This window comes from Strongylocentrotus purpuratus, unplaced genomic scaffold (genome assembly GCF_000002235.5).
Source record: "Strongylocentrotus purpuratus isolate Spur 01 unplaced genomic scaffold, Spur_5.0 spur5_scaffold_6, whole genome shotgun sequence".
In the NCBI taxonomy this organism is placed as follows: Eukaryota; Metazoa; Echinodermata; class Echinoidea; order Camarodonta; family Strongylocentrotidae; genus Strongylocentrotus; species Strongylocentrotus purpuratus.
In genome coordinates, this window is record NW_022145612.1 from 57,589,340 (window position 1) to 57,600,716 (window position 11,377).

Below are 11,377 nucleotides of genomic sequence, written 5' to 3' on the forward strand. Positions count from 1 at the left end.
GGGGGGCCAGCTCCAGCTTATACTCTTAGAAAAAAGGTACTTTTGGGCGTCAGCGAATGATGGCTTTGGTCACACATGGAACCTGACGACACACGATCTCCTTTCAACTCCCCCCCCCCCCGGGGGGGGGGGGGGGGTGGGCACCTCGGGAAAATGTGTGGGCCCACGTCTACGGTAGCCTAGCTATCATGCGCCAATTGAAGCTCTCTGTCATTGCCCTACAGATTCCGTAGCCGACCAGATTCGTTTAACCATTAATTTAATATAGTAACTGTTGCAGGACGTTTGACGGGGGGGGGGGGGGGGGGGGGGGGGGTTCTCAGATCCGGTCAGTGCCGCTCAAGCCTCGAAACCCCTACCTATTTTTAAGGGTTATTTCGGGGGGATTTTGAGGGATTCTTTGTGAAAAAGTGACCCATTTATCGAGCCGGCACATCCCCGTAATTAATATGTGACATTCCCCGCCGCTTCATTAAATAGGAACAAGAAATCATCGAATAGTGTCAGGAAAGGAATATAAAAAAAAAATTAAAAAGAGAAAATGTTCTCTATTTGTGACTCTGTTTTATTCCCCCTCCTCTTTCTGCCTGGGCTCTTCCCCGAACTGTTACGTAATATAGAGCGAGCTGAGCTGGTTCGCGTGCAGTGATCGTAATGCACATGCGCTGCCATGCCTTCTATAAAGCGCCTGAATTAAATTCTTTGAGAATATGCTGCGCTGTGCCTTTAGAATGTCTACAATTTTGTAATTTCCAAGTCAGTTCCATTAGCTCCCGGCATTGTTAAAGTGAAGGTATGTGTGCACAATATATTATTTTTGCGTGATTAATACGGGAGAAGTAGGGAGAGATCTAAAGAAAAGGGAAAGTGACTTCTCCTGAGTAAAATCAGTCCTGACTGAAGTGAAGAACGATTTTGAGCGCTCGTGTGTTGTATGTGTGGCTTGGATGATCGGGAGGTTACTAGCTATTTGATCGTGAGAATGATCGACTGTGAAACGTGCGTACCGTAACGCGCCTAGTATACCTAGCCCTATAGCTAGGCACCATCACAAAAGATGGGTCCCATGAGTGAGCCCTGGCGGGAAAACTCAGGCGGCACAATTTTGACAAGTTTGCCCTATCCTGGAAGACACGTACCAGGAAGGAATTGCTGGATGATATGAGGGGGGGGGGGGGGGGGGGGGGGGGGGTGTCTGTCTGGACACTTCTTCACTTAACAAACATAAAATCGTTTTCTTTCTTAAAGTCTAAAGACTTCCATTTTGCCTTCTAATTTATCAAAAAATATTCATCAAATACTCCAATAAAAAATAGGCCTACCGGTAACCATCTAGCCTAGATCTACTAGATCTAGATCGAAAGCTTCAGTCTCTGATATCGATGATTGTTTCGCTGAGATTGCATCTGACCAGGGACCTGATGATAGAGAAGGACTGGAATCAAGCCGCTCTCCTTTGACCCCATGCTCCAACCTGCCGAAAAGTTATGCGCTAACCTGCAACTGTTGACCAGGTGGTGAGATAAAAGAGCGCATGAAATTTCAGGATTTAGAATTCCTACTTCAGAAAATGGTATCACAGCAACTGTTCGCTGTCCCTTCCAATGATTTCTCATGCGTTGTTGAATGTGTAAAGAGTAGGACAAGCGAACACAAACTTGTGTAATTTCATCCTTTTTTAACGTGAAAAATACAAAAAACACGTGAAAACACGCATTAGCAAACTGAATGTTGTTGAAAATTGTAAATCATGGATCAAATAACGGGACATTAAAGCATGCACAAATTAGCGCACCATCCTAAAATATTGAGTTTTTGTCAGGATGTAATTTTTCTTTTACCAACTCTGGCACACAAAAATTATAGGAAGAATGGAGTTCTAAATTTGAAACTTTGTTTGATGCACTATTCCCAATAAAATCCCCATATAAAGTTTTTGATTTACAGTGAAATTTTGCCCTTAATATTTTGTAATAAATGTAAAACTGGTGCCTGGCTTCCGAAAGTCCCCGCAGTGGAAGCGCAGGTCGGAGCATGGAACTTCAAAGCCAAGTGGAATGTTACACATCCATTGTTACGCTTTAGAACTACAAATGTGTTTGAATAAATTACAAGAGTTTCGACTCCTTTCTTTCACCTCCCTGATTTGACCGCCTCTTGACAAATGTCAGTTTTATTAAAGAATGACCCATACCAGATGGTTATTTTTGTTTAATACCGGTAACCATCATGATATTGTCCAGCATAATTCTTACAACATTTATGAAATATTGCTTGTAAATTTCTTCCAATTGCTGTTTTAAATCAACAGTCTCTTCAGATCTTCCTTAGTACAGAAAATTAGTATTAGATTAGATTAATCATGTTAATTAATAATTATGATTCACATTTAATATACCACTTCCCGTATCATTCTTTTATTCCTTATAATAAGTTGGTATAGAAGTCTAGTGTACATGTACGTATCGCTTTGTCTTATATGCATTTTTGTTTTTATTTGTAAAAAGAATAGTACATTTCAGCCTAGGCGGAGAGACAGGTTTTGAATAAATATACTATTAAATAATAATGTTGCACAACATGAATTCATATCTTAAAGAATGTTCAAAGTTTTTCTTTTTTTATTTCAAATTTTAATTTTGTGCAGTGGTTCATTAGTAATGGCAGCTCAGGCTAAAACTTATGGTGATAGATTTCTAAAGCTCTTTGGAAGAGTGTCATCTATGTTATATTTTGAGCTTTAAAAAAAATGTATCACTGTTACGATTGTTATCATTGTCAATATTAATCTGCTACGCGTTCCATACTTGCTGTCTTGGCACTACATGTATGGTGAGTTAAACACCATTCAATGCAAAGTAAATGTACATGTACATGTATGAAGGAGTAAAAGTTAGGTTTTTGTGTATTATCTCTTTTCAGATTACTACAGAAAATATCATGGCAGAATGGGGAGGCTTCATATTCCAATCACGGGAACGGGGCAATCCTAAGAGACGAGGAAGGGGAAGAGGAAGAGGTCAAGGCTGGGGTGGGAGCAGAGGCAGGTTTCAGTATCGATCCCAACAGAATTCAAGCAAGGTTGGACAACCACCTCAGAGACCAAGAACTTTTGATGGCTTGAGTCCAGAGGGCAGAGAACTTTCACCCCAGGAAAGGTTCCACACACTACCCGAGCTTGAGGTGGGAATAGGTTCTAAACCATGCACAAAAGAAGAGGTTCTGAGTCCTGGATCCAGCTCATCATCCAAGCGGAGCTGCACAGAGATGGAAAACAATGACGAGAATAAATCAAAAGTTCTCATCAAGAAAAAATGTAAGAAGAACCTTGCTGGAATTTTCCCCTTCTCTCGAGATGATGGCATATCGACAGGAAAAGAAATAAGAGCTGAAGTGAAATTGAGTGTGTCAGAGGGAGAGAACTGGGATGAAGAGATAAGGTTTGCTCAGTTAAACAGGAGGCAGAATACTTTATATGAAGCACCAGATATGGACAAAGAGCAGATTGACAGTGACAGGACTACTACTGAAAACTCTAATGGTTTGATGCTGGTGCAGGAGTCATACCCATGTTCAGAGGCTGGTACACAGCATTCCAAGAACCCAGACTGGGATGTTGGGTTACCGAGTGACGATGAGTTCAAACAGGTGACACCAAGAAAAGTCTTCAGAGATAAAGTGGTTGACTGCCTATCTAGTGCTGTAACCGAGAACTGTACCTGCACATCAGATGAAGACACATTCCAGAGCAGAGAAGGACAACAGGACCATGCTTTGTATAAATCAAGAGGAGTAGGAAGCTGCAGCAGTCCTACAGCTGGCTGCAAAATGGGGCCACGTTTACCTAGCAAATCAAAGTCGGATTCTTGGACCTATTCGGTTTTTAACCAAGGTAGTGCGAAGAAGAAAGGGAAACTTAAAAAGAAGCAAAGGGCAGCATCGATTCCAGAATACCAAGGCAGTACTGATGATGACACTGAGCAAAATACAAATGCAGCATCTCACAAAGGGGAGAGGTCAAAGAACTGTAGACAGAAGAAAGGGAATAACTCTGCTACCAAATCCTTGAAAGATATTGAAACAAAAGTTGGTTATGCTAGAGCTGAGTCAAAGGAGAATGATGAGATTGAAGTTGGGGTGGTTAGACCAAATACCCAAGCTAAATGCATGAGTAAATATGCTGAAGATGATTATGACAGTTGTCAAGCGGATGATTCACTCACTGATGATGAAAACTGGATCAATGTTGTGAAGAAGCTCTCAGCAGATGGTGTAGATGCAGAGGACGTTCAAGAAAGACATCCATTTCCACCAGAATTTCCGCCAGAAAGAGAGCAGAGTGATCAAAATATGATGAATGTTCCCTTATCCTTCAGGCAAGATTTCAGAGCAAGATTTTCTTATCCTCCGACCACATACATGCCATACAATCATGCTTATCCTCCAATGAGACCATCGTTCCCTTATGGTCCTCCTATGTGGCCAATGATGCAAGATCCTTATTTCTATGGACCTGCCATGATGAGAGGATTTCATCCAGATGCCATTTCCAGATACCCAATCATTCATCGATTTCCCAGATGTATGCAACCAGAAGCAGAGTCAATTCCTCCTACACAACCTGTTCAATCTCCCGGAAATGAGTTTCAGGATAGTTTCTACACTGTTGATGAATCAGCTTCAGGGAACACTTGTTATATGCAGAGCATGAATGCAGCCTATGATGTGAATGCATATGGTGATAGAGATTACAGGGGCCAGGAAAATGCAGTGTGCGAAGACAACAAGGTTTTTGTTTCAGACCTTGACTCCTCAGGAAATCAATCATATATTTCCCAGGACTTGGATAGTGATACATGGAAACAAGGTCCAAATGCATCTTGGGAACAGAAGTCACCTCTGCTCCAGACTCCTTTACCAGACATCCAGGAAGACACTGAGAACCTTGAAACCCAGAGTGACTTCATATCTACTGAAGATGAGGTTGGCTCCTATCTTCCAAGCCCTTGCGAACCAGCACCCAGAGCTACACTCTCTAACTTCTCAGAAGGGATGGAAATGGACTCTGTAGAACAACCAAACTATAACTGGTATAATCATGCCCTGGAAACCCCAGCAACTAGTGTTGGTAATGCCCGGCGGAAAAGCAAAATCTGGGGATCGAGTCTCAAGCAGATGACACAAGACTCGCCAATGCAGAGGCAAGAGAAAGCAAGGAATTATGTGTCAGCGCCAGGCAATCAACCTCGTGTCGGCCCACTGCCACCTTCTTCATATGCTGCTGTGGTGTCTGCCAAAAGCACTGAGCAGCCTGGTGGTCAGAAGAGAGTAAATCTCATTTCAAGTGCCCATCTGGAAGAGAGAAGGAGGAAGTCATATCCTGATGTCACAGCTCCTCAAAGTGGCTGGGGATCTGGACGTCCTCTTGTAGAATTTGTAAGTCCTCAGAATAATAATGGGATTACCAAAGAAAAGCCACAAAAGAGTCCTTTCTGGCAAGGAACCCCAAGTCCTGTTACCACAGATACCAGTAACAAGCTAAGGAACTGGTCTGCAGGATCTCAAGGATGGGGCACATACAACCTCACACCAGTTCCCCGCCCAGTCTCAGCACCCCCTACCCGCCCAGCCTCAGCATCCCCTAGACAGAAGACATTCGCAGAGATCCTTCAGCGACCAAGACGACTCAGCCTAGAAGATGAAGTGCGAGGAGAGGCATTACCAAAAATAAGCTCATGGCGCTCATCCAAAGAGGTGGAAGATTCTTTAGAGATCCAATACCCTACAAGTGATATAGACTATCTGGACACTCATGCCCACATTGACTTGCTCTTTCAACGGCACATGTTCAAGGGCACATTTGCAAAGTTCTGCTTAGTCAACAAGTTTCCAACTAATTTTGCAGGATGTGTGGCCATCTTCTGTTACCCTGTCAACTTTTCAATCCACTACTCTCTTGCTGATAACTTGCTGAAGGAAAGCAACATCTGGGGATCGTTTGGTTGCCATCCACACCAGGTGAAGCACTATGATGGCATCATGGAACAGAAGATCAAGGACTGGATGAATCATCCAAAGACTGTTGCACTCGGAGAGATTGGATTAGATTACTCTGACAGGTGAATATGAGTACTTTACTTTGATCATGGTATTTTTGGAAAACAGGATATCTGATCTTCTATTTGTCAGATTAATCACATGTTTCAAGAACTCTTTAAACAGGAATGGAAGATACATGATTTTATTTACAGTTTTTTTGTAATAATTTTTTGTGGTTCTGTTTGGTATTGTAAAAAATGTACACTTTTTGAAGTGCATGAAGTTGCAGGAGAATAGTAATCGGACTATGGCAAATCCATGCTGAAATAGATGAATGTACAACATATATTGAGTATCTGTTGTTAAACAGAGAGTTATAGATTTAATGGTCAAATTTGTAGAGGAGTTTATTTCTGGCTTCAAGAAAAACAATTGAAGGAAGTTTGTATATACTGTACATTGTATTATGGAAGTATTTTTGACAAGCTTTGTAAATAAGACATTCACCTCTACAGTCATTGGTAAAAGTATATAGAATATAAGTTGCAGAAATAATTTGGCTTTATCATGTTAGGCCACTGGAGACCACATCGGACCACGAGCTTCAGAAGATGATCTTCCGACGTCAGCTGCAGATTGCTTTGGACACCAAGAAGCCCCTAGTAATTCACTGCAGGGACGCGGAGGCAGACACCCTCAGCATCATGTCCGAGATGGTACCCAGGAACCACAAGATACATCGCCACTGCTTCACCGGACCTCCCCAAGATGCCATGTAAGAGGGTTTCTTGGTCTTACAACATAAAGCTCCAGCCACAATTAGTCAGTGATCAGTAACCTAAACCAAACTCAAACCAAATTCTTAACATCATCTACACCAAACACTAACCCTCACCGTAAGTCTAAACCTTAACCTAATCCAAATCCAAATGTTATCCCTAAACCTTAATTTTTAACAAAATGAAGCCAAGAAGAAATATAGGACCAACAACTTAACACCTATACCTTTTGTTTGGCTTCTCTACAGGTAATTGTTTACCCTTAGTCTGAATTAAGTAAATTGTGGTCTTACAGGATCCCAGGGGGTTGATGTGGGAGGATAAAAAAAATTGGCAAATTGAAAGTATGCATTGACATACATTTATTATTTCCTATTGTCAGTACCCTTGTCTGTAGAATTTGCGATTGGTATTTCATTTTTCTTAAATCCCTTATAATTGGTATTATTAATTAGGGTGTATTACACTGGAGAGAACCCAGCATGTTGTGCTATATCAAATTTATATGCCTTTCTGTGCTTTCATCACAGTGGAGGGCTTAATGTATGCAGTTTTTGTCTCTACTTTCCTAGTTGTAGTTCAAAGGCACTTGATGTCTTCAATACCATATGACTAAATTACCTACCAAGCTTGATTAAGCCAAGTTGATTTTTTGTTTAAACACACAGAAACTATTATATCCCTCGTGGAAAATTTCCTGTTCAAGGATTGGTCAAGAGCTCTTCATGTGATTGTTCATAATTTCACTAAAAGATGATTTCACATGCAGAGGAAAATATAGGTGTGACATCACACTTCTCAAGAGTAGAATATTCTGTAAATTTTTTTGGTACTATTTTCCCTCCGACTGCCCCTTGTTTCCCAAATCATTTCTTATAATGTTGTTAAATCTAGATCTAAAGTTTGATGAGGGATATATACAAAATATATAGGGCCTTTATTCGAAAATTTAGGTGAATCTAAGACTAAGAGTCCGTCTCAGCGACTTCAGTCAATAGCCTATTTTCCTTGGGACTACCGCTCTTCAAGGAAATAGGCAACTACAGTCGATCGACTTACACCATAGATTCAACTAGATTTTCTCAGGCCCTTTGTATACTGTGATGTGTATTAGAAATGATATGAAAGGTTATGGGAGAATCTTATATACCGTGTCCATTTTATCTTGTCATTCTGTGCATCTTGCTTGATTTCAGCGCATTTCTGAGGGCTTTCCCGAACTCCTTCATTGGTTTGACTGCCCTAGTGACCTTCCCGACAGCTACCAACACACACCAAACAGCTCGAGCTATCCCTCTCAGCAGGCTCCTACTAGAAACGGACACACCTTACTTTGTTCCTAGAAAGGTTTGGATCTTTCATTAACCCATTTAATACCAAATCTTTGATAATCAGGCTGGAGTCTACGTATGATGCACGATGCATGGTATACCAAAATCAAATCATATCCAATGGTTCATTTCTAATATTCAATATTTGATTTGCATTGTATTGCCTTTGAAGCTTTAGGTTCAATGTATTCTTTTGAAGATGGTGTAATAATAGGTTGAAGAGAAAAACGATTTGATATACATGTACTTCCATATCTGTGCTCCAAGTTTCCTGTTTGTGTTCATTCATAGGTCTAATGGCTGTTTGCTTCTTTTAAATGTGTTTTAGGCAGCTAAATGATACTTCATGAAGTAGTTTTATTCAGTAATACTACAATTAGCATTGAGAGGTTGGTAGTAATTTTGTTATCATGGTGCAGCATTTTTTTTCAGGCAATTGTTAAGGCTTTTTATGAGCCTTTAGCTTACATTATTTCTTGTGAGTATTGTTTGTATTTGTTCATTTGTATCTGATTAGGTTAAAGGACGTAGGTGGTCTCATCCTGGCATGGCTCTCCTGGTTGCAGAGCGGATTGCTCAGCTACGAGGAACAACCCTCGACGATGTCCTTTCCAATGTGAGATCCAATACAATGACAATGTATGGCATTTAGCTCAATCATTGACTTCAGCTAGTCCTTTCCTTGTGCTAGGAGCCACCCTCAGTCGACGTCCTTTCCTATGTGAGATCCAATACATTGTCGATGTACAGGACCTAAGTATCAACTTTTGCTAGTCCATTCTCTTTCTAAAAGTAAGATAACATGTGGTCACTTGCTATTAGCTTATGATATTGCTTCATTGATTAGTTAGTTATATGTCCTTGAAGATGAAATAGTTTTTTTTTGTAGAAAATTCAACCAACAGATGTAAAGAAAATAGCTTTAGTTGATCAGGTACATGTATTAGAGAAATTTTGTGCTAGTATCTTAGTCTTAGAACTTTTTCTGATATGATGATATTAACTACATGGAGTTTTTCACTTGCTTGTTTTCTCGCCAAATTGAAATTCAGTTGTTCAGAATGGGATGGGGGGGGGGGGGAGGGGGCAGTGAATGCATTGTTATGTACCGGTATGTTATATTGTTATTCACTGAGGTATTTGTGTGTGTTCGTTTGAGAATCCTTACTTCATGAATCCAGTAAATGGTTGTTTGCTATAGGGTACACTCCAATTGAATTTAGCTGATCTGAGAATATATGATATGTATCATGTTTGATGTTATTTTCTCAGGGTTTTTAGTTCTGTATTGAAGCTTTACTTTGTGGCATTATCATTGTTTAAATGAAAATGTGTATAATTTCACATTTGAACTTAAAATGTTGGAAACAAAGTAATCTATTAGAAAGCACAGATTTAAGACCGGTGTACTTTATACAAAGGGAACATTGTTTTCTAACTGTACATTAAGAAGCATTTCCATAAACCTAGCTAAATCAGGTAAATAATTGTTTTCGTTATCTTTCATGTATGTTCTGGACCTGAAGTTTATATTATGCTGAGATAATTAATTTTGCCTTTGTTTTGTATTTTGTATTTTTTTTTGAGGGGGGGGGGGGGGGGGGGCTTAAATTGGAGTTTGATATTTTCCTCTCTTTAGCAAGAAATAATGAGACTCGTGCATTTTTTTTTACCCGCCCCCCCCTAACTTACTCAAGATCTCTCCCATATTCTCTTGTGTTCATGTGGAGTTTTTTTTTTTGGGGGGGGGGGGGGAGGGGGGGGGGGGGGTCTTGGGATTTTCTCTTGAAGTTACTAGTAGCTGTAAGGGAGTTGTCCTAAACCATCATTTTATGATCTCATGTTTTTGATCGATTGGGTTTTTATTTCATGTACCAATTCAGATGTTCATTGTTGATCTAGGAAGAAATACTAGTAGGAAGATATTAATGCCATTGCTCAATTTTGGGTTACCAGGTATCCAATTTTTAACCTTGAGAATTCTAACATGCATTATTCTACATATCTGCCACTGGTTATGGTGCATGAGATATATTGTCTTTTCTTTTGCCATTTGATTCATATACATGTACTATCATTTGTATTTGAACCAAAATAGGATAAAATTTATTTTAGAATTAAGTTTTAGAATCTTCTGAATGAAGTAAGATTATAAGGCAAAAAGTGTTATTTGTACTATTTTCTTTTATTCAGAAGTGATAATGAATATTAAGTTCCATATGAAAAGTTTCATTTTGTATTGTATAATCAATCATTGAAAGTCACTTTAGTATGATTTTATTAAAAAAGAAACAAGGTATGTTTATTCCTTGATTTGTTCCAAAGTAAGATTGCCCACTATTTAATTTGGTTCTGAAGAACATTTTTGCAAGAATAGTCAGTTCTTAATTGCAGTAAAATAAACAAGATAATGTTTATTAAGGTTGTTGTTAGGTATTCAGGAATTTCATAGAAAGCAGGATTGAAGCATTACTGTGCGTCACTTTTTTGACCCAGGAATATGTCAATATCATCTATTTTGCATTATATGTTTAACACATTAAAAACAAAAAGCTTATGTACACAATTGAATCAGAAATTCAAGAATTGCTGTTCTTTCTTATTGGCCAGTAATGTCTGCCTTGGGCTCCATAAGATGGTCTTCACTACAAACATATTTTGTATCTAAATAGCTTTCTAATGTATTTTCCAGCGATTTGATTTGCAATGCAAGGGTCAAATAAATTCTTTTGATAATGAAGTTACTTTCATAAGACAGTCTTTACAATCAATATCTAAGATGCGTAAAAACACATTTTGTACCTAAATAGTGTTCTAATGTATTTCTATCGATTTGATTTGCAATGCAAGGGTCAACTAAATTCTTTTAATATGGTGTTCTGTAATTACAGACATGTGTTAATGAATGTTTACCTATAGTATTGTTTACTTTGAATCCTTGTGTAAAGGTAAAAGACAAAAAAGAAGATGTTTCAAGAAAAAAAAAATATCGAATTTTGTATCTCTTTTCTTTTTGAATCTTTTGAACTATTCCTAGACAAACTTATTAATGTATTCAAATGTATGGATGTTCCTTCTTCGAACCACAAGTAAAATGGTGCACTTGTTACGAGTTTTCTGGAGTTATTACATATATCCATATTTACATGAACATTGGCTGTTTTCTATTAAACATTTCTTTTTCATGAAGAATGCTTAAAATATGAATACAAGTTACTTGGTCTACTA

The 11,377-nt window shown here is 39.0% G+C and overlaps 2 protein-coding genes across 2 annotated transcripts; both read left to right on the forward strand.

Moving 5' to 3' along the window:
* The first annotated feature begins 692 nt into the window (after positions 1-692).
* Positions 693-5,039, forward strand: LOC115929934. The gene is made up of 3 exons (XM_031000086.1): positions 693-793; positions 2,923-4,983; positions 5,025-5,039. Exons 2-3 carry the CDS (start codon positions 2,941-2,943, stop codon positions 5,037-5,039), a joined length of 2,058 nt encoding a protein of 685 aa, XP_030855946.1. The 5' UTR covers positions 693-793; positions 2,923-2,940.
* Positions 4,789-9,236, forward strand: LOC578076 (putative deoxyribonuclease TATDN2). The gene is made up of 4 exons (XM_030972927.1): positions 4,789-6,119; positions 6,614-6,814; positions 8,015-8,165; positions 8,667-9,236. The coding sequence occupies exons 1-4, from the start codon at positions 5,053-5,055 to the stop codon at positions 8,799-8,801; spliced, it is 1,554 nt and encodes a 517-aa protein (XP_030828787.1). The 5' UTR covers positions 4,789-5,052; the 3' UTR covers positions 8,802-9,236.
* Positions 9,237-11,377: the final 2,141 nt, after the last annotated feature.

Bases quoted from the DNA above. Each gene is read 5' to 3' on its own strand.
- LOC115929934 (XM_031000086.1), top strand. From the start codon at position 2,941: ATGGCAGAATGGGGAGGCTTCATATTCCAATCACGGGAACGGGGCAAT.
- LOC578076 (XM_030972927.1), top strand. From the start codon at position 5,053: ATGGAAATGGACTCTGTAGAACAACCAAACTATAACTGGTATAATCAT. The intron at 6,120-6,613 runs GTGAATATGAGT...TTATCATGTTAG, and splicing joins GGATTAGATTACTCTGACAG to GCCACTGGAGACCACATCGG. The intron at 6,815-8,014 runs GTAAGAGGGTTT...GCTTGATTTCAG, and splicing joins GGACCTCCCCAAGATGCCAT to CGCATTTCTGAGGGCTTTCC.